Here is a 27,499-nt window from a genome sequence, read left to right as displayed (position 1 = left end):
ATGCTGTTTATATACATACAATTTCGCATGGGTGTGGAGCTGTTTCCCAGAACTAAGACTGATAGCAAAATTTGGGCCTGGGATATCGGTCCTGGTAGCTGGCACACCTTTGGAGATGTATCTCCTCCCAAGAGCGAACGCCCGCCGTTATTTGCAGCTATTTCTCTGCCGTATCCGTGCGATTAACCCAGGAACCATGATGCATGAAGCTGGGTATCAAAATTGTGTATGAGCTTGACAGTTTTCAATTTGCTTGATAAATGTGAAAAAAAGCGACTCGCTAATCCTTATATCGTTGATTAACTATCATTATCTTTGGGCATTCTATCATCGTAGTCACCTTAATCCCATTTAGTTTTACGAACGATAAATGATTTAGAAAATTCGAAGTATATCAATTCCCTTTTTAATGCTGTTTGCACAATCTGACCCAAAGGAGAGCTTATCCCGCTGGATCCACGGCGCTAATAACTGCTTAGTGGGGACGAGGTCCATCCTGCTTTCTCGGTGGTTCCGAAGAGTGAAAGCTTGATGTCAATACAAGAACCAACTGAGCTGCCTGGAGTCTATAGTTGCTAGCCTATAATTCATTCTACTTTCTCATTTCATTATTGTACCACGCCATTATACTTACATTTCTCTTGAAGTCCTTGCAATCCAATCACATTTACCCCACCAAACATTCCTCCACAACCATGCCATCAGATCTAGAGCAACTCATCGAGATGGGCTTTGATGCGGAAAGGGCTCAGTTAGCAACCTCCAGAACAGGAGGCTGTAAGTGCTCAGGTTTCTTCCTACGCGAGCTCACTGTTTCTTCTCCAACTACCTCCCTCATTATCAAGTCTAATATATTTCTCTATATTCTAGTGCAAGGAGCACTCGAATGGCTTGAGGCCAACCAAGACAAATCCCTCGACGAGATCAAAGCTTCCTCCACAACACAGCCGGGCGCAGATCCAGATGAGCCACCAGCGTTAAAACCGGGGGAAGAAGCGAGAAGTCTTGTCTGTAACGAGTGTGGGAAGCGATTCCGCAGCCAGGCCCAAGCTGAATTTCACGCATCGAAAACTGAACATGTTGACTTCGCGGAATCGACGGAGGAAATTGCCCCGCTGACGGAGGAGGAGAAGAAGGCTAAACTTGAGGAGTTACGGCAGAAGTTAGCCGCAAAAAAGGCGCAGAGGTCGGAACTGGATAAAATTGATCAGAAGCGGAATGAGGTAAGTCAGAACAAGGTGGATGAAATCAGTGATATAGATTGGTCCCACTTCCTTAGCGACAGCTCGCGTTTCGGCCATTTTTCGTTTAATATTGAATTGACGGAGAACTTTTTAGGAAATACGCAAAAAATCTACGAAGGAGGTACAAGATATCAAAGAAGCGCTCCAAAAGAAAGAACAGCTGAAAGAAGCCGCAAAGAAACGGCGAGAAAAGCAGGAGGAAATAGAAGCCAAGGCACGGATACGAGCAAAGATCGAGGCTGATAAGGAAGAGAGACGGCTGCGCGCTGAGAGAGAGAAAGCGGAACGCCAGGGTCGTGCCCTTCCCCCTACCGCCACGCCTACTACACCCCTTACTGCAACAACACCCGCGACGTCGAAGCCGGCTTCAGCATATACGGAATCTAGATTACGCTTGCAGACACCGACCGGCAATGTTATGAAAACTTTCCCCGTCGATACGACGCTGTTCGAGGTGGCGGCGGCACTAACCCAGGAAAACGGGATGGAGGTTCAGAGCTTTACGCTGAATTTCCCTCGGAAGGTGTTTGATGCGGAGTCGTTCGGGGAGACGCTGAAGGAGCTTGGGTTAGTTCCTAGTGCGAGCTTGATTGTGAAGTAGTTGTGCTGTTCCACTTTTGTGTTTTACGTCTACTTTTTACAACATTTTTTTACTTTCGTGTTATCTTCCAATCCTATGTTCTTTTTTTATTGAGTGATCGCTACAAGGTCCCCGATCGATGGATAGACTTGGAAGATTATGAAGCGCATGAAGCGCTCGGTTACATAATATATTGGCATTGTTCAATTCAACCAGAGGCTTCAATGTCGCTTTCTCATTCCTGCATGCTTACAACCAACCAACCTTCCACTTTCATCATTCCTGATGTATTCTAGACGATTTGAATGCCGGCCAGATCCCTCAAAATCTGAAGCGATAAGGTGCTTCTCGCCGGTTTGCGCCAGTACCATCACTACCTCAGGAAATCGCATTGCCCACTTTTCTGTTTGGCGTGTGCTTAACGTTTCTCTGGGTCGCACTGGTTAATAGAATGACCTATCACAATCTCCGCCGTTGGTATGGTGATATATCATACTGACAGACCGCTTTCAATGTGGTCATGCGTAGATATTGTAGCATGGATAACCGGATAAAATTTTTGCCGGGGGCCGACATAGTTCTTGTGTCGACCGCCTCTCTTTGTGCTATTCCATTGCCCGGCATGCAACAAAATATCCATTGACTCGTCATTGTATGAGCGCTAAAAAATTTGATGCCCCAAGTGGGATAAGGACGGGATGGTTGACATTCTACGGCGCCACGACCTTCCCTGGCGCATGCGCATTTGGCTCATCTTCTACAGATACTGGTACCGCTTCCGCCGCCGTCTCGAAACGCCCCTGAAACTGCGATACAGCCTAGGGCGACTCAGACACAATCATCCTCGACCTTGGCTTGCGCTTCTGCGTCTCTTCATCCCCTATCCAACATGGAAGTTTCCTGTTCCAGAACCTCTCTCTCCACAGGAGCTGGTGGGGAATGAACAACTGATGCTCCGCCGTCGCCATGATCTCAGAAATTTGACGGCCATCCCTCTCTGGCGGTTTCGTGACACTCCACTGCGGTCTCTCTATCGCCTCTGCGAGTCCATGTTGTCGGGCGACTACAGCCCAATGGGGGAGGAGACAGAATATTTTTGGTATCAACCCCGGTGGGCACTAGATGGCATTCCCGATCCAGCAGACCCAGACCCCATCCGGTATGCCATTATTGCGTGTCTTGTTGAAGAGCTGGTTACGGCATTCAACTGGCGCCTAGGTCTGGGCATGCGACGTAATCGCAAACATATCTTTCGCGAACGAAACGAAGACCCATATCCTCCGTATGAGCCTGTGAAAGGGCCTGCATGGACAAGAGATGTCCCACCAATTCCACGGGAGAGCCTTGCATGTCTGCCACCAGAGTTTGTACGAAATGAGTGCCAACTTGTCCTAGAAGAGAAGGGCATCAGTGAGCTGTTCGCGCAAAGGAACATAGTCACAAATGTTGGGTGGTTATACACGATATAGAAGAGCCTTTCAACCCACATCTCTGGTCTTGCTCACAGTTTACTGTCACATGACCTGCTAAAATGTAGGCCTGTTACCCCCCGGTTTTATTCCCATCAATCTTCCTTCATTCTCACACCTTTTTATACCCTCCATGTTACACCCTTGGTTTCCAGATTCAATGCATTTATCCTCAATACATCTTCAATCGATACGAAATAATTAATCTGAATTCTTATTAATGTCTTTCCTTCGTCTGTACTAACAATCAAACCTCCACACAAAGGTAGGTGGAGATATGATGGTAAAAGCTGGATGATGTGTTGGAATCTCTCGTTTAAAGATTATATAGATTAGAAATATATCTCCATCTATCTGTTTGGCTGCTTGCCCAAAGGCCTGGGAAGATTGAAGTCTTAAGGGTTACTTACTGCCTGTGGCTGTTTAGCTGCCTACTATCCATGTGTATACACAGAAATTGAAGACCGGATATTATCCGCTACCTGTCCGCTCGCCATCAGTGCATACACCAGGCAAGCACACCTTGGTTGTACCCCCGTCCTCCCTGCAAGAAGCCTCCAAACCCCGCGGAGCTGCCCTGGATCTCGCCGACACATCTCTCGAGCCTTGGCATATCAGCATGGTGCATCTGAGATGTCAGAGCCAAAGCAATACCTCGAGAAGGGGGACTTTGACAATGGTAAATTCCCCCTTCCTTCCTCACCTCTCACTCTCATCTGAACTAGGACACCCGGGGATTGAAATCCAGTGATTCATGTCCATATCTCGGATAGGACTCCGTGCTCTCGATGCAGAACTGGCAAAGCATCATATGATCGTCGCCTTTTCTCCCATAACCGTGATCACAGCTGGCGGGTTTGTTGCTGTTACCTACCTTCAGAATAGAAACGCCACCGGTGACCTCGACTACCTTCTTGCTCCTGAATGGGCGGCAGATCCAGATATCAAGAATTCACTGCGCGACGCGATAATCAAGGTATCAAATGACCTTGGCTTCAATTACGAATGGGCAAACGATGATATGGCGATATTTGTCACACATGAAGCACAGAAATGGCTGTTTGAACAGGCAGAGAAGCAAGACATTGTCCTTTTCTTGGGGCAGCATATTCGTGTCCTGGCCGCACCAATCGAGTGGGCAGTGGAACGCAAGATAAGGAGGTTGTTTGAGGGAACCCGTGACCGTAAGGCAGTGTTTGACCTCAGCGATTGCTTGGCAATGCTGAAGTGGTTAAGGGACCGAAACGATGGTCCTCTGGATCGCGAGCGCATCCGTGGCTTGGATGTCAACGGTTTTGGTGTCGGTCCTGATAAAGCAACTATGGACACCATTGCCACCGCCTATTGCGAGAAGTATGGGGAGAGGATATTCTTCTGATACGATAATTTCAAGACGGAATATATGAAATCACATTCAATCATTTCTATATTATTCCGTTACCAGAACCGAAGTAGTTCCGTATCTACCTGCCTTAAACTGTGTTTTCATATGGTATATATAGGTGCGCAATTGAAGCATCAATTGTGTCGTCGACCAGTCCACTGTCCCTTTCCAACCTCAGAGGAAAATGGCTAATCATTGTTTGAACTTCAAGGATCACAAATATATATTAAATCGACGAAAATCCGCTTGTTCCTTTTTATATATATCTATGCTTGTCTTCACTTTTCCGGTAGCCTTTAATGTGGATAGGCCTAAATATCCTCCTAACGGGTTTCGAATAGATGTAAGAAGGCTGTTGGCGCTTCAAGATAGAGAATTGGCCATCGGGGTGTCGTCGAAACTTGGTGACTGGTTTGCGCCTAATACAAAATAGGAAGTGAGCCACAAAAAAAAAAGTCAGAAACGAAAATCTACAACGTGTGTGTGAATTTGTCGGAAGAAGGGAGGATCTCATGCACATTCACTTATTCAATTGAAAGCAAAACGGGAATGGGGTGAGGAGCCAGAGAGGTATTGCGAGTGGACAAAAGGAACAAAGAATACCAACAAATGTTTCAAGCAAACTTACTCTCCAATATCTGCTGTTGTAGAAAGGGGTCATCATCATAGACAGGCAGGACCATGGCGCGCGCGACAACATGACCCTTCGCAGTATCAAATCCACGATCATTGCCCCATTTATAGAGAGCGGGGAAGAAGCAATAGCCTACCACCAGTTTCCGACCGCAACTTTCGTTATCTAGTCTACGAAGTTCGTCGTCCTCGCACTCGCCCTCCGTGACATCGACAATGCTCATGGTTGAAACGTTGAACTGCGTGCCAGGATCATGGAACTTGAGCTCGTAGGACGCGAGGGACATGCAGGTCTTCAGGCGGAGGTTTGCTTGGAGCTTCAATAGCTTTTGCAAGCTGCGACGGCCTTTGTCTCCTGGAGGAATATGTGGCTCCAGTTTGGCCCATACCTCATCGACTAGTTCGGACAGTTCGGATTCTGCACTGGCTTTGGATCCGGAGGAATTTGCTAGCTCGCTGACTTCGGGGAGGTATTGGAGAAGCTTAACGAAGCTTGATCTCCAGGTGTTGATATCCCGTTGTGGTACCCCTGAGTACATCATCAACGTGGTTAGTATCAATCGCTTTCCTCAGTTTTGCTTATGATAACTGTCGTTAAAGGCGTCTCACCGATCGATGGTAAATGAAGGACTTCCTCTAATATCTGCAAGAACGTCAAGGAGCTCCGAGGGTCAAGCTCCATGTCAAATTCTCTTGTGAGTTTTAAAATTCCAGATGCCGCCCCCACAACGTATCTCTTGCCAACTGCGTCAGAGGTTTCTTTGAAGAGCGCACTAGCAAGCAAGCTATGATAGTATTTTCTGCCAAACTGTTGTAGCAACCGGATGCATTCCGGGCTGAGCAGTTTTCCCAAACGCCCAGCATCATCACCCGTAGGCTTGCCAAATACCTTGGAGTGAGATTCTACAGCGCATCCAATGGCACTTTGGAAGAGTCTTCGCAGGACTTCGTCCGTCACCCCTTCTGCCACCGTTCCCAGGTCCAGGATTTGCTGTCCAAGCGCTTTCTTCTCGTCCTGGGCCTCCCAGAGGTCCTTCTTGCAGTCTTCCAGTTCTTTATGGAGCGACCCAGCAATTCTTTTATAGTACTCAGCTTCTCGGAATGCATGTTGTGCTGCACGACGCTGGTACACAAGCTCCTGATACATATCATCTAAATCTGGCTCTTGGGGAGCGGCTCTCCTAACTCTTTCAGCATACGACCCTCCATGCCCCGCCTGCGCAATCCCTCGGTGCACCTGGTGGGAAAGCTCAATCTCGGGAGAATCGTCGAACCCACTTCTATGGGCATATCTAGGAGGTTCCCTTTCCGCCTGTGACCTTGGAGTAAAAGTGTTGTCTTTCGCCGCAGTAGACTTGTGGGGAGGCACTGGTGGTCGAGTGGCACTCGGTTCCTGAACCTGAACATTACGAACAGGGCTCTGGTTTCGCACATCTGGGCGTATACCCGTAGCACTTTTTGAGCGAGGCCGGGCCTTTTCCAGACGACGGGGAGCTACAGTGGTGGATTGGGAATCCGCGACTGCTTCCGCAGTTCCAATTTTGTGTTGAATGCTAACAAATCGGTTAGGTTGAACGAGACCAGCGTCCACAGCGGGAGAGGATTATTAACCTTTCTTCGTTTGGGATATTCTCAATTTCAGCCAGAGCTTCGTGTAATTCGTCGACTTCGATCATCTCATCCAATTGATCCAGCTTCCCCGCTTTTGACACCATTGTGGCATCTGCTTTTGAGCTCATCATCGCTGTCAAAACGTATTATTATTATCAATCCTTCTCGTAGAATATTTTCAATAAAATTACTCCCACGGGTGCAAATAAACTGACCCTCTCATCTTGAAACGGGAGCATATATTTCGCTGCCGCTCATTGAGGGGCTCAGGCCTGCTTCCGTGAGACACTGGCTCTAGCCGCTCGACGAGGCACGAGGCTGACAGACGTGGCAGGTCACCGGCTGCACTAAAAATGAGTAAATCCCCAAGGCGCCAAAAGCACGAACTGGCATGCACTGCCGTCCACAAACAGCACGATCTCGAGCATGGATCCTGGCTGCCGAAGGGTCCACCACCAATGGAGTGTGATGAATACGAACATGCGCTGGTCCCAACAAGGCTGTGAACTATTCCGGTCTGAGGCGGGCTATTGGACATCCGGAGATCAAGACCAGGAAGCCAGAGCCTCACAGTTGTTTCACCCACTTTGTTTATGAGGGGTTTAGGCGTCTTGCGAGCCTTGAGCCTTTCATATAAATTCGGCCTCGCTGCTAATGTGCCTGAGAAAACCTGTCCTTTCAAAGCCCGTGGGGCATCGATCATTTCAATCTTCGTGATAGACTATAGGCGATTGTTTTGAACATCTTTTTTTATGGGCAACGAACCAAAAATTTCCCGACAAAATGCTTACCAGTATCATGATAGCCGTCGACTTCGGGACGACGTATTCTGGCCTAGCATTCAGTGATCCGTCCCAGGTATGTCGTGAACACCCCGAGTTCAGTGTGGAAAATACGTAGTTCTCGAGGGTCTAACGACATAACCATGTCATGATTAACTAGCGAACCGACGCTGCTATCCCGATCACTGACTGGGGTCGAGGAGTAAGTAGCCAAAAAGTTCCATCGTAAGCAGAAATGAAAACCCTCAATCTCACCGTAAACTGAATTTCCAGCATAACTAACTAATTATTCCACATAACACAGTGAAATCCGTTTCGACGGCCCAGGAAATGAGCAGTTCAAATGGGGTTTCCAGATCAAGCATGGCCAGGAAAGACATATCTGGTTTAAACTGGACTTAGATCCGGACAATTCCCGAGTTGGCAAATTGACCCAGCTCTCAAGGACACTGAAGGATCTCTTCGTGTCACCACCTGAATATCAGCGGACTACAGAGGATATCGTAGCCGCATACCTGACAGGTCTACGCAGGCATGCTGTCGCTCATTTAGAGAAACTTTACGGTTCTGCAGTTATGAAAGACTGCCAGCTCGACTGGATAATCACTGTGCCTGCCGTCTGGTCTGATCTGGCCAAAAAGAAGACGCGAACTGCGGCGATGAGAGCCGGTATGGGCGACACCACATCTCTTCAGATGACATCGGAGCCTGAAGCGGCCGCTGTCTACGCACTTAAAGCGCTGGACCCGCACCATATCAAGGTTGGAGAGAGCGTGGTGATTTGTGATGCCGGTGGAGGCACTGTGGATTTGATCACGTACAAGATGAAATCTGTGGATTATCCGTATGAGGTGGAGGAGACTGCTATTGGCGGGGGCAGCCAGTGTGGGAGTACCTTTTTGAATCGAAAGTTCGAGGAAGTTTTAATGAGGAAGCTCAACGACAAGCCTATCTCCAAAAATGCAAAGGCGATGGTGAGATCTGGTTTTCTCTCTCTTCATGCCTCCTTAACTCGCACGTAGTTCACTGACCCTTATGCATCTCAGGCAATGAGCCATTTTGAAAAGGAGGTATGTGTTCTCGAGAATCCCAATTCACAACTGTAGCGATCATCATCTAACAAATGCACACAGACAAAACGTAATTTTGGAACTGAGGATGACGACGAAGATGAAGAAGATATTGAGTTCCAGATTCCCAGTAAGTTGGCCGCTTTGCCGAGCGTCCTATTTCTGCCCCGTGGTAATTTCCCTTCTGTCTAACGTCATAATTCAACGCATTCAGTTCCTGGAGTCGAAGACGATGCCAGCGTCGGCATCTGCGCTGGATTCTTGGAGATGACTTACGCTGAAATGAAAGATGTCTTCCGGCCCGTGATAGAAGAAGTGCTTGCATTGCTAAACGATCAGATCAAAGCGGCATCCAAGCATGGTCCCATCAGCGCAGTCATCCTCGTTGGCGGCTTCGGGGAAAGTACTTACCTCTACCGCCAAATTAAGCAGGCTGTCTCACCAATTCCAGTTCTACAGCCTCCTAATGGGTCCGTATATTCTTACTATTTTCTCTCGCACATGCAAATACCTCTCACATGTATTCTAACTTTTTTGATTCTCTAAGATGGACTGCAATTGTCCGTGGAGCGGTAATGAAAGGCAAATCGCAACTTTCTGCTACACCTAGTTGGAATGTTAAATCGCGATATTGCCGTGGAAATTATGGTTTGGTATTGTGGGTGCCATGGAAGGAGGGTATGCCAACGGACAAAAAGTACGGTTATCCCTTTTCTTTACGTGAAATTGTTGTTATACTGCGTATAGCCATGTCATATTTTGTTAACATGAATCCGCTACAGAGTTTGGGATAAGTACGAAGGCCTCTATAAGCATTCAGAATGCATGCAGTGGTGTATCAGACGGGTACGTCGCGTCCTATCCTTAGCTCCCTGGCTTCTCCACGACTCCTTCTTTATGGTCTATTTGTGGACCTATCTGCATCTTGGAGCATACTACACCGTCGAATGTTCCGCATTAGTAATAAAATTAAACACAACAGGGCGATAAAGTCCAAGAAAATACGCCAAAATCCTTTCCCCTCTACCGCGCCGTCCCGCTCGATGATTCCCTGGTATTCTCCAGCTCGATATACTATTCTCCGCTGGATGGATCGAATGCGCCCGTCTATTTGAATCAAGGTGAACTATGCCTACTCTTCCATTTTCTTCCCTTTGTCCAATTCACGTTCTTATCCCTAGCTCTGTTCGCTAAATACCTTTGGTGCTCCCTTACTAAATAAAATCTTATCTAGACTGCCGTGAACATTGCGTATTAAACTACAACCTTTCCTCAATCCCACGCTCGAAATTCAAGCGCAGGGTAGGAGACCACGGCGAGGACTACTATGAGGTCGAATATTCGATTGATATTACTTATTACTCGGCAGAGATGAAATTTGACCTTGTTTGTCAAGGTATGCAATATCGTAGTTTTCCATCCTCTAGTCTATTTCATGCGCTTAAAAAAACGAACAAAAGAACACTCTTGGAAGCGTGTATCATCACACTAACTCAATTCCTTCAATCGGCGTCAATAGGGGAGAAATACGGAAGCGTCACGGCGAAGTGGCTCGAGTAGTAATTATTCCTCAGATCGCAAGATTGATACTTCCACTCCCTATACCAAAACAACATCAACAATCGACAAGTAGGGCCGTTTGTCCCAATCGATAAATTCCAACGCTTCTTATCTATCTTCTTTTTAGTGATTCCCTGTGTCTATCTTATGACAATTTTGTCCATCATGTGTTTCTTGTTATCCCTGCACTTACTAGATATATGAATGTCAAGAAACATAAATTCCAATCTCTCCTTTCCGCTACCATTCTACTTCATCCCGCCATTCTTTTTCTTCATAGTAACGCAACGAATTAGTTTCTATAGATACGAACTTGCATATCATTTTCCCTGCATTCGCATATCAATTTCTAACTACATAGCTATCTTAGTCTTAATCATTTTTGAAAAGTTTCGATATATAGAATGGCTGTGGGCATTGGACTTCCCAAAAACCTCCCCAACCATAAAATTAATTAGCCTTCATTCTCTATCCAATAAATACCAAACTATGTACCTACCAGGATGAACCCAGAGAAAACGAAACATGAAAGATTTGTCCATGTGTGAACTGTAAAATGTAGCCAGTTCATAATTGTAGCTGAGGGTCACAGATGCAGTAAGAAATGATGAAATAAGCGAGACAAGACATTACATAGATGAGTTTAAGTATAACCAGAAAGATGTGGAGCTTATAGATATCGAAAAACGCAGATGATAGAGGAGAGTTGAAAAATAAAATAGAATAAAAATAGGGAAAACCTGGTAGAAAACGATTACAAGGCGATAGTAAGAGATATATATAGCAGCGGGGTTCGACAGTATCATCCATCCATGGCGTGAATCATCCCTCGAAACTCAATTTTGAATCTCAGATTCCTTCCACCCGCCGCCATCACCAGCAGTTGTAGCTCCTCCTCCGCCTCCTCCTACAATTCTGCCACCTTCAGCCCTCTTTACGCGACACCACAATCCGACATTTGAGTCCAAGATAAAGGTATAAATAACCCAGACCCAGCTGCGATGCGATGGGAGAGGTTCATAAAATTCCTTGGCAATATTGTGTAGAGCATACAGCCTAGTCCATGGCACGGCTGGAAAATCATGATGTTCGTTGTGCAGACCGACATTGTAAGTTAGGAGGTTCAAAGGACCGTAGTACGAGTATGTTTCCGGTGGGGTGAGGTTCGCCAGTGGGGATGAAGCATCTCCTGCCGGCTTCTCCGTCTCTTGGTTATCACTCTTCTGTCGCCGCAGTTCCTCGATCGATTCGGTGCCTGCGCCAGTTTTTGAGAAAAAATAGTGTTCCGCTATAAAGTGGCCGGCGCAAGGATGGAGGGAGCCGGCGAGGAAGGAGCTGAGGATGAGGTAGTAAATAGACTGGGGGGAAGAATTGCAGAATTTGTACAGGCAAAAGTCGAAGATGAATTGAACTATGATGTTTAGCAGGTGGATTGAGGTGAAGGGCGGGGAGTAGATGAACATGGGCCGCAGGGCGTAGAAGAGGATTTGGAAGGTACAGAAGAAGGCTTTCCCAAAGACCGAATCTAGGAAGAAGGCTTCAAGCGCGGTGGGGAGGTCGGTGTCTAGTGAGGCTACGCCGAGGGATTTGTGATGAGTTAAATGGTAGGGCTGGATTTGGTGGTTAGTAGATTGGTGGGAAAAGGATTTGGAGTTTGTGAAATACGAATAGATGTGGTTGAGCGTACCCTGAAAGCAGCACTATAGGGTATGCCGATTGGAAGATTAGCAAATATTGCTAGCAGCCTATTTGCAAATGGAGATTTGAAGGCGAGGTTGTGTGATATCTCATGGATTGCAAGGAAGAGGTTCTGGTTGGCCGTGGCTCCAATGACATAGCCGGTCAAAAGGAACCGCCATGACAACACTGGGGTATTCTGGAGTAGGTATGCACAGGAGACCTGAAGTGAGACAACACCGAGAACGACATATTTGGTAAAGGGCTCAATGCCACAAAGTTTCGTGACCTAAATTTCCGGTTCTATTAGCGTTGGTCGAATGTTTGGATTGAAGCAAACTCCTACCTCTGGATGGGCCTTGATAATGGCCTGGCGTCTGGAGCGATGAGGCTCCTCTGTATAAGTCCAAAAGAACTGGTCTTCTATGGAGGAATTGGAGGGTGGTGGCAGAGCACGGGTAGCACTGGAGTCGTTTCCAGCAACTGTGGTTGTCGAGCCCCGAGATCTGAGGGCGGACGTGGTAATGACTGAAGGCATAACTGAGACGCCACTGGAAGGCTAATAAACTCTACCTTTGCTGCCTCATGGGGCACATCATGTAAAAAGAGCGTAATTTTAAAGAACGTATGTAACTATCCATATAGGATCCGATATTGCTCTATTACGGACAGTCCCGTTGTTAAGACGGCTTTCTGAGAGGATGGGCGGTGAGTCACGTGGAGATAGAGTCAGGGGTTGATCAGATAAGATAACCTTAAAATAGGCTCTAGAAACTATAATTCCATTTTTCAAATATTCGAACAAGAGAGCGAGAAAAAGAAAAACAAAATAAAATTCATGGCTCTATTTCCAGATTGCTGCTACATTGTCATGAATAAACCAGGTATATTTCTGCAAAACATCAAGGCGAATATGTGATAAAATAAAATGACAAATGGCTAGTAATCATCCCCCCGACTTATGACCTCTTTGATGTTTGGCCGAAGGAGGATAGTCTGAAATATACTGGTTAGCAAATGGAATAGTCAAATGATTTCATACATATTCATTTTGAAATCGAGAGGAGGCCACTACTTACGTGCTCAAATTGGGCGGTGTACGATCCCTTTATGTCACAAAGTGGTGGATATGCGTCCACGAGTCCATTCGCAACCAGGTTATTTAGCTAATGGTTATAGTTGGTCAGCTGGAATTTTCATCATCTTTTTTTTTTAAAAAAAAAAGAAAGAGAGAGAGAGAGAGAGAGAGAGAGAAGAGAAGAAAAGAGAGGAACGAAAAACGACAGAGGACAGGCGAAGGGTGGGTGAAGGTTAGCATATGAAGCTTACCCCAAGAAGGTATTTATCTTGCCGAAGTCGGTCCAGATACCGTCGACAGAAAGGCAGAGTGCCGAAATTCTTCGTGATGACGTTCAAAAGATTCTTCGCAGACGACAGGCGGAGTGGGACATTGGGTGCGTCAGGAACCTTCGCATAATGGGAGGTTTCCATCTACGCAAATATTTAGATTAGTGACGCACAGAAAGCACTGGGGCATCCACATTTAGCCCTGTGCGAATACACATCAAACTTACATCGTCTCTCACGTATCCCCGCCCAGTGCTGCCAAAGGTTTCAATGGCATAAACTTCGCCCTCTTCCATCTTAGACTGATCACCTCCCTTGACAATCGGAACGCTTTTACCATTCTTGCCGCCATGGATCTCGAATTGGCCAATCGTATGACCGTTAAGGTTTCGAATGGCCTTGACGGGATATGTGGTTCCTTTGATCTCGACTTCGTAGCTTTCCATGGCTTCCTGAATCGCAGCTCCAATATCACTCATGCGGACGTCGATACCAGCTTCCTACAATAAAAACGCTCTTGTTAGTCAAGAAAGAAAATATAATATATGGATAAAATCATGGATGATGGCAAACCCTAATTCCAGTATTTGTTGCATCCTTGACAGCAGCCAATAGATTATCATAAACCGGGTCAAACGCGATAGTAAAAGCGCTATCCACAATTCTACCATTCATGTGAACGCCAAAATCAACTTTCATTACATCTTCGTATTGCAGTACCATCTTGTTGCCCGCATTGGGAGAGTAATGTGCCGCACAATTGTTTAGGTTAACACCGGTAGGAAATGCAATTCCGCCCAACAGATTATCACCCTCTGTTAAACCGTCATGACCCGTGAGTGCGCGCACACTATCCTCGATTCCCTCGGCGATTTCCGTCAAAGTCTGGCCTGGCTTGATGGTTTTTTGCGCATATTGGCGCACCTGCTTGTGCACTTCTGCTGCATAGCGGTATTCGGAGAGGAAATCATTGTTCATACGGTCCAAATATCTTTTCTCCTCATTGGTCGTCCGGTAGGCATTCTCATCTTTGTACTCAACAAGTTCGCCGACAGGATACTCATTGTTGGGGAATAAGGCTGACAGAATGACACGGGGAGGCTCCGTTTGCGCCTTTTGGGTGTCCTTCTTCTTCTTCTTTGGCTTCTTTTTCTTCTTCTTCTTTGCGGCTAAAACTTGACGAGAACAACGAGTTAGAAACGTTTCGATTCCAAGGCAGAGAGAAGAAGGAAAAATATATAGATAGAACCTTCTATAGTCCTCGATTCATCCGCTCCCTGGTCATCCCCATTATCATCCTCCGAATCTCCATCTTCATTCTCGGGTGCACCTGATGGTGCTAGTTCTTGCGGAAGAGCCCCACCTTCCGTTTTCACTGCGAAAATTTCAGTACAAATACGTAGTAAATTCAAAAAAGACATTGAGCGCGGAAGACATACGGTTGAGGCTTTGCAGCTCCGGTATGACTTGAGCTGCCATGTTGAACAATATCAGAAGAGATGGGATGTGCTGCTTGGTGGCTGGTAATGACAAAAAATGTATGTGCAAGCAACGGGCCCTCCTCGGCAGAATGGGCGTCCGCCTTTAAATACAGCCAATCAAACGACTCTGATACAACCTTATCTAACCGGAAGTCACGTGCATAGAGCAAAAACGAGTACTCTTCTCCTGTTGATGAATTGGAAAAGCTGTAAATACCAAGCATCCAGGAATGTGGGTCTGTTTGATGTGTAATATCTTGGAAGGAATGCTTAGCCAATTCGTTCCACTTTTATATATCCGACAAAAGCAAGCGGCTTCTCAAAGCAAAGTGCCTGATGACGATATATCACATGACCAATCAACCAAGACAAACTCGACAGAAATCCTATCTCCAGACGCCAGCAACATCAATAATACTAGTACTAGTAGACATTTCAATCGTTTCTTTGGATCTCTTGATGTTCTCCAAGGTATGACAGAAAATGTGAGGTATGCCACTGCGTCTCCACCGTCTACCCCTTGCCTCTCCAAACGCTTGCCTCCGTTCCCCTCCAAACGTCTCGAGAGTGCGGCCATTTTCACAAGCTGCATCATTGTCTGCCGAAGCCCACAGCCGTTCATATTACGAAATCCTTGATGTGCCAGTTACAGCCACAACAGCAGAGATCAAAAAGTCAGTGTGGAATGGCTAATCTAGCTTTTTCCTTGCATATCCTCATTTGCCGCATCTCAAACCACCCCTCTAACCTTACCCTTAACAAACCCATGTAGGAAGTTTTACGCTCTTTCTCTTGCCCACCACCCTGACAGAAATCCCAATGACCCATCTGCACACACGAAGTTTTCCTCTATATCTTCAGCATATCATGTCCTTTCCCACGCATCAAGACGAGCTCGATATGACCGGGATCATAACATTCACCCCTCGGTGCATACACCTAACCGAGAATCTCAACACCGCAAGACATCATATGTAGGCTCTCGGCCACCATCCGGGTTAAGGAAAGAACGTGGAGCCTTCCACGGACCACCTCCAAGCTTCTACGCGCATGGCGGCTATGGCACTAGCAACCATGCCCGCCATAAACACGCGTCAAATGCCGCTTCTGCCTTCCAATCAAGTCATACTACGTCATCTTCAGATCCAGAGTCATCATTCCTATACAACAATCGTGTCTCCCACTTCGATGCGAAGTCACACTTCCGCACGCAGTCGCATGAAGATGAGAGAAGACGTCTGCGCCGCTATAAAGCCATGGAGCGCCAGAAATCACGCATGCAGGAGCAGGGTGGTTTGACTGCTGAAGATACTGAAGGGAGCATGTCCGCGAGATTCTTTATTATTCTGACTGTTGTGGGCTTGGGTGCTCTTGCAGCAAGCTTAGGGCGAACATTTGGTCCCCAGCAACCGGCGCCTGCTGCTCGTGGGCATTCTGTGACGAAAAATTAGGGAAGCAAACCAGCTCTTAATTGGATTTGGTGCTTCAGCGCAAAGGGAGTTTTTAATATTTCTGGGTGTTTTATATTGAGGGTCTAGTACCTCAAATACTGATGAATTAACATTTCTTTTTCCTATGTATTTTCTCATGTTAATGTATAGAGGCAACTTCTTTCCTTCTTTCCCTCTGAGGAAACGAATCGAACTATCCGTATCTTCTTCACATAAATACTAATAATAGATTCCTATGACAGGATAGAGTCCAACAGACATGATTCTCCTGATTGAGGGACAACGCCTCAATTTTGCGTGTCAGCTTCCGCCTCAGCTTATCCCTTATGGATATGCCTTAATGTTTCCTCTCCATTCGAGACAGCAAGTGTTCTAGCCTGTCATCATCCTTACCGTGATGTAGGGCATATTCTCTCCAACTTTCCCATTCTAAGGATTCATGGTCGTCTCAGGCCTTTCGCAGTCCCTAAAACAGTCCAGCAAAGGCCTCCCAGTCAGCAAGATCTTATCCACAGCAGAATTCAAACAGATGGCACATCTTTCCCTTATAAGCAATTTCCGCAAGGTCATGAAAACCGTTGGTTTCCAAGCCCTGAACAAACTAGCTCATCCTCACCAAGGCCAAGAGTACCCTTGAAGAAATCGGTACCAGGGAGAAGGAACACGGGGCAATTGAATGCCACAGCCTTCGAAGCTGCGTATGCCCACTCCCAGTCAATGACACCAGTGATATTATAGTCATCATCCACGAGAATGTGGTCACATTTATCATCGTCATGCTTGAGATTGAAGCGTCCGTCGTTGACAGCATGATACGATGATATAAATTTTGGCACGGAATCGAGAAGAAATCGGTGGATGAGGTACGCGTCAACTGGACGTCGAGTATAACACTCTTCTCGCATAATGAGGTCCAAAGTTAGTTGTATTGATGCAATGAATTATTTTTCAGATGAAGTGCAGGGCCCGATCCGTCTCAGACTATCACCAGTTGCCGAAAAACCAGCCAAGCCTTCGTGGGCAAAAGGGCCGATGCTTTGACCCTCCGGGCCTTGCTGCAGCGAGCCCATATTGTCAAAAGAGTATCTCCGCAGCTCGATAAATATATTCGCAAGCTGACTTATGACTTTCTCTCTCTATTTGTTTGACTCAAGCGACGACCAACGTAACGCTTTCCCACGCATTTTTTCCAAAAGAATATACCCAATGCCCACTGAATTCCCCACATCTCCCTCAAGCGCAACCACGAAAACCTTGGGACTAAGCACTCCTGTCGTCTCCAGGAACTGGAGCATAGCTACTTCGCTACGGATAATAACATCCCGTAAAACCGGAGGTGCGGAATTTGCATTCGATCTTCGAATGCGAGCTAGCCAGCTTACACCATCCTCAAACTGTAGTTCAAGGTGATAATTCATACCACCACCCACCACCGAACTATGATCCGACGAATCCCCATGACACGAGCGCGGTATGGAGCAAGCAATCGAGCCGCGAAGTTTGCTGGCTCGGGCTGCAAGGGAGCAGGTGTCGATTTTCTCCAAGAACACTGCTAGTTCTTTACGTTCTCCCTCGCCAGCAGCGGGGATATAGGCTTCTCTATTTCTATTAAAATATCGAATCGGCTTGCTGGAGGGGGTGCGGGGAGTGGCGAGCGTGGATAGCAGAAAACGCAGCGTACAAGCAAGTTACATGCCAGGTTGGACGTTTGTGGAACTCCGCTGTGACGTGCTTCGCGCAGAGATGACATCTGCAGAGAATGCATTGCCCCTCAACACGAACTGCCGGCTTCTCTCAGGCTTCAAAGTTGCAAGCCCACATCATATCTTCTGTCGAGGGGCAGGTAAACTAGGACTTCTATCGCACCTAACGTTGTGCCTTGAAATCCTTGTCAAAACAAGGGGGAACAGCTTTTTATTTCTCTTTCTTGGTTTTTCTTTTTCTTTTTTGTGACTTTTGCGATTTTTACCCAGATGCAATTAGCCATGTTGCCATTTCGTTGCTGAGTTGCAGCCAGTCTCGTGGTCAGCTACCTCAAACGACAGGTTTTGTTTGCAGCGTGAAAAAAAAGTTCGGGATTATAACCAAACGCTCCTTCGAGCATATAATACTCCCCCTTTTTTTTCCCTGTCAATCGATATAGGAATTTCATTTTAGCAGCCTTTTGTTCGAAATAAAACGAAATACTTCCACTACATTGATTTTATATAATATTTTAATATATACACATATACGTATATTGATAAATCGAGTCGTGCCCGAGTGAATATATGAAATGCCCAGGCTAGCTATCAGATGTGTGAAGCAAGTTGGTACCAAGTGGGCCGTGAGCAGATCGAATTATTGCGCAACCGTATGCACTGTACATGATTATGATGCGGGAGAAAAACACCATCTTCTCAAGCTACCAGCGATGTTGTATATAATAAGTCTTGCATTTGGCTTCAAGAAAAGTTAGCCATTCTGGGCAATTCACGCCCTTATCCCACGTCCATCGCACGCCTCATTGCGAGAAAAATGTTTGCGCGAGGCTTGTAGAAAGCGGAAGAGGTTCAAATTACCCTTTCTTCCTATTTGCTTGGTATCCTGCAAGTTGGCTGGAGATTGAGAATTGACTTGGTTATTATGAATGAACATAAAGGGGGGAGGAGGAGGAGGAGGGATGTATTGACTGTTCTATCTTTGCAACAACGTACATGTAGCTGGGACCTTTTCTACTTCCCATACTGCATCTACGTCTGTTGTTTCTTGACACTTGCTTGTTGGCTATATCTCTTCGTGGTTCTCCATTTAGCTAATGAATGACAACTTATAAGTATTTCGTTATGATAAAAACTCTTGGCCGGTCTGCATATCAATCATTGATATGTGAATTTGGAAGTTGAATCGAAACTTAAATCAGCACATTTCCTTTCACTAAGCATTTTACCATGTACGGTACATATACACATGTTGACCACGGCTCCAAAGCTCAACTTAAAGGTTCAGCGCTGTCTCAACAATCTTCGTAAGAATCGAAGCCATGTTCAGAAATTTTGAACCAGGTTCCAACCGTACGCGCCATGCCTCTCACTCATTACCCATCGAATAAGAAAAGGGCGGAGAAGAGGGCATACTGAACGCAGGAAAGAAAACAGAGGAGACGGCCGAAAGAAGTCAATTGATATAGACATGGTAGTAATTCCCAGTTAGAAGATGAGAAAAGCACCAGGGAATCATCAATCTGACGCCACTTCGAAAAGGACACGACAGATACACAAGTAAATAGAAAAAGTCGAGGGGTGGAAGGAGCCTCAGCCAAAAGGAAAAGAAAACCTGGAACCGTTGCAAAAATTCTTTGGTTACATATGGGTATGTATAGAATACAAAACTTAAGGATTCTTTCAATTCTTTCTTTTCTTTGATTCGCATTTATCTCTTTAAGTCACTTTCGTCATTTCCTTCGTTCCCTTCTCTATGCTTCAAAGGTGAAACTAGCGCCAACCTTGTGCGCCGTTTGGCTCAGCTTCTGGGTGTCCATGCTGGCGCCGAGGCCCAGGGTCACGCCCGGGCGGAGGAGGACATTGTAAGCCAATGCCGCGATACCACGGTCATTCACCTTGACCTAACAGGGGGAAATTGAGGTTAATAATTAGGAAATTTGAGCACATAAAAAGGCTAGCAACAATTGCAGGACCTTTCAAAATGGGTGGAAAGGGTGGACGCAAAATTACTCACCTTGGCAAAGGAGGAGGGGTCAAGTCGATACTTGCTGGCAACTTCCAAGCCAACAGAGTTACCAGCCTTGGAGTCCCAGGTGGCCTTGGCACAGGCCTCGACTTGGGGGCTGACGCGATGGTAGTAGCTGGCGGAGAAGAGGGAGAGGTTGTTTTGGGCGGTGACAGCTGCCGAGTATTCGGGAACGCAGTAGGCGATGGCAGCTGAGTACTTGGTGATGGCAGCCTTCTGGACGTCGTAGCCTCCCTCGGCACCGACTAGAAAGCCTTCATGGCCAAGGACGGCATCGAAGCTGGCAGAGGGGCCCTTGAGGAGATCAAAGAAGGCACGGGCATGGAAGCTTGGCTGCTTGAAGTAGAGATTCAATTTCACGCCCTTGGACTGGGAATTCGGCAGGTACTGGGTCAGGACTTCAGCCTTGAGGCCAGTCATGATTTTGTTGTCAAGCTCGAGCTTGGTGTCGAGGGCGTTGGCGGTGTTCCAAGTCTGGGTCAAGGTGAGGCCTGAACAAGGGTGAAACATTAGCCTCAATGAATGATCCATAAATCCAGAGGAGATGATGAAATTGAGCAGATTGGAAGGGTGAGATCGCGCAAAAGCCCAATGAATCTGCATCTCCCGGAAATGGTTGGGCCTTTCTTGTGAACAGAAAGATGACGTTCTCGCGGCGTCGGGGAGGAGAGCATTACCAGTTGGCGCGTCGACATATTTGGCTTCAAGCTGCCATTGAAACGGTATATTAGTACCCCAATTGAGACCTCTAGTGATTCTCCAGTATAAGAAAAATCAGCTTGATAGAGATATAGCATCTGACTTACGGCGCCATTGATAGGACCTTCGGAGACCGATTTTCCCTTGACGTTGAATGTAACACCATTGGGGGCCTTGGACTTAACCTCGAGGTTGGCTATGTCAAGTCAGCATCGGGTTCAATCATCAATTGAAAAGAGCAACAGTACCGGGACAGGTATGGTAGAAATCCTTGTTCAGGAGCTATAAATATAATATCTGGTGGTTAGTGAGGACTGTATATGTTGCTGCTGGCGGTCAAACTTTGCATAAGGGGGGATGATGTCGTTATTGGTGATTGCATACATCATTTGCAGCCTTGGCAATGTCACTGAAAGCAGCTGGGGGTGCCATAGTGGTCTAAGGAGAAGAGGATGAAGAGGATACGTCAGGTAGAGATACAATGGGAAGCTGGCAATGCAGAAAAGCTAAACTCATGGGTATCCAGAACAGATGTTGGAGTTGAGGTTGCGCCTGGAGCGAGGAGCGGTTGGGGAAAAGCGGGCTTCCGTTTTGGGACGAATTTGGCCAGAGAACAAACGCTGGGTCACATGGCCGCGGCTGCTGATTGGCTGTCCGGCGGATCGGGAGTCGGATATTTACGGGTGTATTGAAGTGTTTCAGCTAATTACAGGTAATTATGAGGAAAATTGATTCTGTAACAGTGGAGAACATCTGATACAAAGGATTGTCAGAGAACACTTTACCACTCCATTGGAAATTCTGTGGGTTGCACACCCACAAAAACATAACGTAGCACGATGTTCTTTGTATTCAAGTATACTTATATTCTTCAATACATGATCGATATCTGGATGTCAATCTTTTGACATCTTCAAGTACCTTGTGTGTATGCGTCCACCTTATAAAAGCTCCCTAAATTTGAACAGCTATGGCATGTTGATAATGACATTGTGGTAAAGCGCACCTGCAAATAAGGAAATAGCATATATATCGATCATACGCCTAAACAAAAGTATGGCCCCTCAAAAAGCAATGGATCTATGTTATATGTAATAAGAACGTGGAGTACCAAAACAACATAAATGGCATTCAAAAACCGAACCAAGGGACTTCCATCACCACCACCACCGCCATCAGAAGGAGAAGAGGAAACTGCGGACAAATAACCATTTCAAGAGAACGGAAAGGGTTAATAATGGCTATTGCAGCGCCAACATATATCTATGTCATACGATATGCCCCTATCATGACGGATAAGGACCCTCTCTCTACCCTCGATCCAGAAAAAGAAAAAAAAATGGGGCCTGGTGGTTTCGTCGCGTAGCATTTATTCTAGGCTCTCGTACTTGGCAATGTGTGTTGAAACCGCACTGCAGCCGGACACATGCCGGTTTATTAGAACATATCTACAAGGTATTTAAGTGGGTGGGAGAAAAAGTTTGTACATACCGCCCACTGGGATCAGTCTGCTTAGACCATGTTGGCGTCCACCGCATTACCGTCGACGCACAGTATGGCGGGAAGAGCTCATCGAACATCATCCGATACCAGTATCTAGAGATCATTAATCACCCCGAGTTAGCCACACTCATGGATCATTCCCATCGTGTCATCAGTTGGCGTGATGTATAATTGTCCGGGCAGTACAACAACATTGTCGAACTTACCCTTCCTTCGTATCGGGAACATCATCACCCCACTCCGGCTTGGGGTTCTTCATCATCTCGTCCGTAACATGCAACTCCGCATTATCCTTCAGCGCATCAATCCACCCATATCCAACGCCATCACTAAACTGCTCCTTCTGACGCCACAGAATGCTATCGGGGAGGTACGGTTTCGCATCAGGGTCATCGGAAGTATCAAACGCCTTGCGCAGTATATACTTCTCAATCCGATCTTTGGTGATCATCTTCTCCTGCGGATCTACGCCCATGGACACCTCGAGGAAGTGCTTGTCCAAAAATGGCACGCGCGCCTCCACACCCCAGGCTGACGTAGATTTGTTGGCCCGCAAGCAGTCCGCGAGATGGAGGTTTTTTACCCGTGACACGGTTTCGTCGTGGAAGGCTTCCTTGGTCGGCGCTGCGTGGAAGTACAAGTAGCCGCCGAAAATCTCGTCACTGCCCTCGCCGCTAAGCACCATCTTGACGCCCAGGCCTTTGATCTTCCTGCTCAGCAGGTACATCGGTGTGGATGCACGGATGGTGGTGACATCGTAAGTTTCCAAATGATAGATGACGTCGGAGAGGGCGTTGAGGCCGTCTTCCAGCGTAAAAGTAAAAGCATGATGCTTTGTGCCGAGGAATTTGGCCACTTCTAGCGCAGCCTTAGTGTCTGGGGCATCGGGGAGGCCTATAGAGAACGAATGGAGCTGGGGCAGGGTAGTTACGGTGGACAGCTCGTTAGAATCGTCAATACCGATCAGACCCGAGTTTGAAGACACTCCGTCAACCCCGTTAGCCACTGGATGGCTAGAGAGCTCTTGTTGTCGTTGCGTCTCTCGCTGAGCGATGGCAGCCACTAAGCTCGAGTCTAACCCTCCAGAGAGAAGGACTCCATATGGGACCTCCGCCATCAACCGTTTGCGCACCGATTTTTCCAGAGACTCACGGATAAGTTTGTAGTCGACGGGGGTGGATGGGACGTTGGTGGGGTCCCACCATTTGGGCTCGAAGTATCTTGTCGTCGTGTTTGTTTTGGAATCATATACATGACCTGGAGGGAAGTTCATAATCTTGTCACATACGGGGTGCAAGCTCTTCAGCTCTGAGGCGAAATATACCGCCCCGGGCGTTTGCGATGACCACCCCTGGTAGAAACTAGTGATACCAATGGGGTCTCGTGCAGCGACGACTCTGTTCTCTTTCTTGTCAAACAGGACCCATGAGAACATGCCGTCTAAGAATTTAGGGGTATCCACGCCATGTTCCAGGTACTATCATGAGTCAAGAATAAAGGTCAGAGAAACGCATAACAGAAAGCAAATGGGACAGGAGTTGCGGGAATCAAAACTCACAAGTGGGATAATGACTTCGCAATCGGAATGTGTCTTGAAGTTGTACGGGGTTTTCAGACCCTTTCGCAGTATTCTGTGGTTATAAATCTCGCCGTTGACCGCCAGGGCAAGGGTGCCATCGTCATTGACAAGGGGCTGGGCGCCAGAATCAACACCGACAATGCTCAGCCGCTCGTGTGCAAGGACTAGAGAGGGAGATATGATATTAAGTCAGTCAAAAGTCGCTCCTGATCAAGAAATCCTTCCTTCCGCGTAGCGGAGGGATAGGTAACTATCCGCAAAATACTGACTTGTGTCGTTTGCAACGAAGTTTCCACCTATATTGAAGCAAAAAGGAGATATATGTCAGTCATCTTGAACAAACGGTAAAAGTTGACAATGGGGTCATTTCTGTCCCTTCAGCACCCTGAAAAAAGGGGATATGTTTGTCCAGGTGTGACTCACTCCAATCAGGACCACGATGGCGAATGCTGAATATACAGAAAGTATTATTTTAGCAACTTCATTCCATCTGACTCTTTTTATTGAGATCTCCGAGGCGCAAACAAAAAATAGATAAATGAATAAATAAATAAATAATAACCACTCAGCCAAGGTGTGGCGGGGGGAGATGTTGAAAGCACTCACGCTTTCGCCATGCGCAGCGCCGTGGGTTTGAACTTTTGCACATCTGGATGGCTGTATTGAAAAGATCTCGTTAGCACGAAGAGGGTCCTTTTTTTTTTTTTTATATATCCAGCACTATAGAGATCTCAAACAAGAGACTAGATGTTTATACATCTCTGCACATACCAATGACAAGCGAAAATCCCACACATGACCGCGACCCTTTAGTGTCGGCTCTGTTGCTTTCTCTTGACTGGACAGGATACTTAAGAAGAGAGAATATACGACCTGGCCTATTCTTTCTTTAAAAGAGGGGATGGCAATCAAGAAGGGAAAATAATGAAAGAGGGCGAAACCTTTTGTTGCACGATTGGAAAGCCCACGAAATCGGAGGGGTTTTATTTTATTTTTCCTTTTTTTTAGCTTTCCTTTTATTTTAGCTTTTCGGTCCCGTACAAAGTTTGAGTCATTGCTTGGAAAATGGCGAGTTTTCCATTTCTGATAAGATAAGATATGTGAAGGGCCAACCGTCTCTTCTCTCTCGGCCTTCGGTAGTTATCTTGGTGCTCTGGCCGCACGGTTCACTATCCATTATTGTCCGTATGGGCGTATGTTTGTCTGCATCCCATACTCCATACTCAGTCCTCCACCGATCCGCTAACAGTATCAATCCCTTCTTATCTTCACCCTTGTTTATCTAGGCTGGGCTAACCCATAACCATTATCCCTACCCCCAACCTTGAACCAACAGGTGTTATTCCATTTGTGAACAAAGCTCCACCTGGTTCATTGTAAGCGCTAATTATGGGCCGTTACTACTTAGATTATGGTACAGAAGGGTTAGAAGCCCAAAAACGGTTAGCTACAACGTGCGCGCAGGTTATGACGCCTTGTTTGGTGTAAAAATGAATTGAGTTGGAGCTCTCAGTTAAATCTATCTGTTTCTCCAAATCTAGCTCCGTAAGGGTAGGTCATTGTTATCCATCGAACACCATTTATCGTGCAGTCTCGAACAAGCCATGCAAAAGGGAAACGCAGTGTTGGGGATTTAAAAAACAACAACAACAAATAAATATCGAAGAAATCAAAATAAGTTGACAAAAGATTGCCAATGTAAAATAAAATAACAACCAAGACGCCCTGCTATAAATCAAGAGAAGTGCCCTCGGCGAGCACCCGGGGTACTGCTGTCGCGGCATCGCCACCACATTCACAAATGCTACAAAGCCGGGTTTTCCCTAACGACTTGCCTCACTTTCTTTTCGTACGCAGCACGGTCTTTCTTGAATAGGGTATATGCTTCAGCTTGGGCAGGCGAATCCGGATTAGGGTCGTCTAAAAGGGCTTGGATACCGAGAAGGATCTGTGGAATGGTAATCGCTGGTCTCCAGCCTTCCTCTTCATTGAGGATGGATAGGCAGACGGTGCCGGAGGGGTAGACGTTTGGGTGGAAGAGTGGGGGAACAAATTTGCCTGCGATAAGTTAGTTTTTGTTTTTGTTTTTGTTTTTGTTTTTTGTTTTTTTTTTTTTTTCAAAAAAAATCCCATCGGTAATACTCCATCAGAGGTGAGGTGTTTATCCCGTAGAAAGAGGACATGAGCCTCACAGGTCATGAGGGTTCGACATACACTTTGGTGGCTTGGTAGGGTACTCTATAATAGGTATAAATCAAAAGCAGTTAGCAATCAATTTCTCTAGATTTACCTGCTCACTGTTATGAAATGAAGTGAGTTGTGCTAGAGCACATGTTACCTTCAGGAAAGATGACATCCAACTTGAACAAACCCCCCGCCCATATGGTCTTCTCTTTACCAGGAATGCCACACTCCCAGTACTTCATGTCCTGCGCGCCCGCTGCATTTCTACGTGGTTTTGCATAGAAGCCGTAGGGGTGGTTTTTCCGCCATTGCTTTCTAGAAGAAGAAATTCGAAAGCACATTCGTCAGTACAGGGCATCTGGGAAAACCTCCAAGATAGAACCGGTACTCATAGCTGTGTCTGACTGACCGTTCCTCAGTTAGACGATTTACACAAAGAGACATGGCTGCGAATGAGCGCCCTGCAATATGGGGAAGGAATACGATTGCCGAAAGGAGTTTCACAGAAGACCGAGAACTGAGTTCGTAACCCAAGGAAACAAAGTAGATACCGATAGTTTGGAATCGCGGTTGGTCTATGGCGCAATGGTGGTGGGGAACCAGAAATGTGGGGATGGCAGCGGTAGTGGTCTGTGTAAGGGAATATGTAGAAATGGAACCAAAACGACGGGGGATAAAATGAAAAGTGGTGTGAGGGTTGTGTTCTTGTGGTTAAGGATGCAAGCCGAACGGAAACAAAGATGTGGTTTTCTTATCAAAATGGGACATGCCTGGAACGTCATGTGACCCTACAGTGGCCGCATGGCGGCTGGCAAACTTCCCTCCACATTACATCAATAAGACACAGCCCCATGTTCCGGTAAATGGCGCCCCACGAATGATGGGAGACAACTTCCTTGAACAAGAGGAGCAAAGCCACTAGCCTGAATCAGTACACTTTACTGCGGAAACTAGGGCGCTATTGTGTCCTAGATCTGATGCACTATTTCACCAAGCATGGATCATCTTGACAGTGAATTGCAATTCTTGTGGTCCAATAAAGTTAAAGGTTGTCACTAAGGGAAGGAAAAAGGGGAGGGGTTCAGGAAAAAAAATATCATTTTTTGGAGATCTACCCCCGGCGGGACTCGAACCCGCAGCCTTCAGATTTGCTTTTTCCAACCTCGGAAAATAGAAGTCTGACGCCCTACCATTGGGCTACGAGGGCTGGTAACTAGGCTCCAGTTTCCCAGAAAATAAATTTCAAGCAGCCAGGACGTGATTTGGCAACTTTACGGTGCTTAGGGGTGCGTAAAGACAGATAGTATTATTTCTCTGGGTCACCGGCATCCCCAAAAACAATAATTGTGTTCCTGGAATGATTGTCCTTGACCCGAGGCTCAGCCACTGGGCTCTGGGTACTAGTACCAGGCGGATATCATGAATTTCTTCGGAGTAAGATTGAAAGAGTGAGAGGATTGTAGACGATTCGGTGTTGACGGCTGTCCAATAAATGACCGGTTCAGCAAATTTACTA

General features: G+C 46.5%; 12 protein-coding genes and 1 non-coding gene across 13 annotated transcripts; 5 read left to right on the top strand and 8 right to left on the bottom strand.

Annotated features, from left to right (window-relative positions):
* Positions 1-695: 695 nt before the first annotated feature.
* Positions 696-1,845, top strand: HCBG_02317 (uncharacterized protein; the record flags this gene model as incomplete). Its single annotated transcript, XM_045429366.1, has 3 exons — positions 696-777; positions 871-1,223; positions 1,339-1,845. The coding sequence occupies 3 exons, from the start codon at positions 696-698 to the stop codon at positions 1,843-1,845; spliced, it is 942 nt and encodes a 313-aa protein (XP_045289261.1).
* Positions 1,846-2,522: 677 nt separating this feature from the next.
* On the top strand, positions 2,523-3,293 carry HCBG_02316 (uncharacterized protein; the record flags this gene model as incomplete). Its single annotated transcript, XM_045429365.1, has 1 exon — positions 2,523-3,293. The coding sequence occupies one exon, from the start codon at positions 2,523-2,525 to the stop codon at positions 3,291-3,293; it is 771 nt and encodes a 256-aa protein (XP_045289260.1).
* Positions 3,294-3,402: 109 nt separating this feature from the next.
* Positions 3,403-4,671, top strand: HCBG_02315 (uncharacterized protein; the record flags this gene model as incomplete). The annotated part of the gene is made up of 1 exon (XM_045429364.1): positions 3,403-4,671. The coding sequence occupies one exon, from the start codon at positions 4,048-4,050 to the stop codon at positions 4,669-4,671; it is 624 nt and encodes a 207-aa protein (XP_045289259.1).
* Positions 4,672-5,040: 369 nt separating this feature from the next.
* On the bottom strand, positions 5,041-7,025 carry HCBG_02314 (uncharacterized protein; the record flags this gene model as incomplete). Its single annotated transcript, XM_045429363.1, has 4 exons — positions 5,041-5,096; positions 5,306-5,839; positions 5,920-6,863; positions 6,922-7,025. 4 exons carry the CDS (start codon positions 7,023-7,025, stop codon positions 5,041-5,043), a joined length of 1,638 nt encoding a protein of 545 aa, XP_045289258.1.
* Positions 7,026-7,704: 679 nt separating this feature from the next.
* HCBG_02313 (uncharacterized protein) lies at positions 7,705-10,406 on the top strand (the record flags this gene model as incomplete). The annotated part of the gene is made up of 11 exons (XM_045429362.1): positions 7,705-7,779; positions 7,864-7,928; positions 8,008-8,677; positions 8,726-8,773; positions 8,837-8,903; positions 8,988-9,243; positions 9,321-9,470; positions 9,556-9,619; positions 9,756-9,894; positions 10,008-10,159; positions 10,293-10,406. The coding sequence occupies 11 exons, from the start codon at positions 7,705-7,707 to the stop codon at positions 10,404-10,406; spliced, it is 1,800 nt and encodes a 599-aa protein (XP_045289257.1).
* Positions 10,407-10,941: 535 nt separating this feature from the next.
* On the bottom strand, positions 10,942-12,659 carry HCBG_02312 (dihydroceramide delta(4)-desaturase; the record flags this gene model as incomplete). The annotated part of the gene is made up of 3 exons (XM_045429361.1): positions 10,942-11,943; positions 12,021-12,299; positions 12,357-12,659. 3 exons carry the CDS (start codon positions 12,546-12,548, stop codon positions 11,170-11,172), a joined length of 1,245 nt encoding a protein of 414 aa, XP_045289256.1.
* Positions 12,660-12,798: 139 nt separating this feature from the next.
* Positions 12,799-14,836, bottom strand: HCBG_02311 (methionine aminopeptidase; the record flags this gene model as incomplete). Its single annotated transcript, XM_045429360.1, has 7 exons — positions 12,799-13,006; positions 13,090-13,176; positions 13,340-13,501; positions 13,585-13,857; positions 13,931-14,532; positions 14,607-14,732; positions 14,797-14,836. The coding sequence occupies 7 exons, from the start codon at positions 14,834-14,836 to the stop codon at positions 12,950-12,952; spliced, it is 1,347 nt and encodes a 448-aa protein (XP_045289255.1).
* Positions 14,837-15,104: 268 nt separating this feature from the next.
* On the top strand, positions 15,105-16,392 carry HCBG_02310 (DnaJ domain-containing protein; the record flags this gene model as incomplete). Its single annotated transcript, XM_045429359.1, has 2 exons — positions 15,105-15,328; positions 15,611-16,392. 2 exons carry the CDS (start codon positions 15,105-15,107, stop codon positions 16,287-16,289), a joined length of 903 nt encoding a protein of 300 aa, XP_045289254.1.
* A 463-nt stretch (positions 16,393-16,855) lies between these two features.
* HCBG_02309 (uncharacterized protein) lies at positions 16,856-18,276 on the bottom strand (the record flags this gene model as incomplete). The annotated part of the gene is made up of 4 exons (XM_045429358.1): positions 16,856-17,184; positions 17,455-17,894; positions 17,982-18,088; positions 18,244-18,276. The coding sequence occupies 4 exons, from the start codon at positions 18,274-18,276 to the stop codon at positions 16,856-16,858; spliced, it is 909 nt and encodes a 302-aa protein (XP_045289253.1).
* An 889-nt stretch (positions 18,277-19,165) lies between these two features.
* Positions 19,166-21,257, bottom strand: HCBG_02308 (outer mitochondrial membrane protein porin; the record flags this gene model as incomplete). The annotated part of the gene is made up of 6 exons (XM_045429357.1): positions 19,166-19,893; positions 20,007-20,509; positions 20,696-20,726; positions 20,825-20,913; positions 20,966-20,999; positions 21,102-21,257. 6 exons carry the CDS (start codon positions 21,147-21,149, stop codon positions 19,744-19,746), a joined length of 855 nt encoding a protein of 284 aa, XP_045289252.1.
* Positions 21,258-21,565: 308 nt separating this feature from the next.
* Positions 21,566-24,596, bottom strand: HCBG_02307 (asparagine synthetase; the record flags this gene model as incomplete). Its single annotated transcript, XM_045429356.1, has 7 exons — positions 21,566-22,129; positions 22,209-22,313; positions 22,427-23,697; positions 23,779-23,963; positions 24,223-24,248; positions 24,406-24,456; positions 24,571-24,596. 7 exons carry the CDS (start codon positions 24,594-24,596, stop codon positions 22,087-22,089), a joined length of 1,707 nt encoding a protein of 568 aa, XP_045289251.1.
* Positions 24,597-25,603: 1,007 nt separating this feature from the next.
* HCBG_02306 (ubiquitin-conjugating enzyme) lies at positions 25,604-26,427 on the bottom strand (the record flags this gene model as incomplete). Its single annotated transcript, XM_045429355.1, has 4 exons — positions 25,604-25,857; positions 26,014-26,037; positions 26,138-26,298; positions 26,393-26,427. 4 exons carry the CDS (start codon positions 26,425-26,427, stop codon positions 25,604-25,606), a joined length of 474 nt encoding a protein of 157 aa, XP_045289250.1.
* Positions 26,428-27,095: 668 nt separating this feature from the next.
* Positions 27,096-27,190, bottom strand: HCBG_11014. Its single transcript has one exon. It is a non-coding gene; the product is annotated as a tRNA-Arg (tRNA).
* Positions 27,191-27,499: the final 309 nt, after the last annotated feature.

The sequence above is a fragment of the Histoplasma capsulatum genome, assembly GCF_000150115.1.
Source record: "Histoplasma capsulatum G186AR genomic scaffold supercont2.3, whole genome shotgun sequence".
Lineage (NCBI taxonomy): Eukaryota > Fungi > Ascomycota > Eurotiomycetes > Onygenales > Ajellomycetaceae > Histoplasma > Histoplasma capsulatum.
The sequence above is the reverse complement of the archived record's forward strand: the minus strand, read 5'-3'. Positions and strand labels throughout refer to the sequence as shown.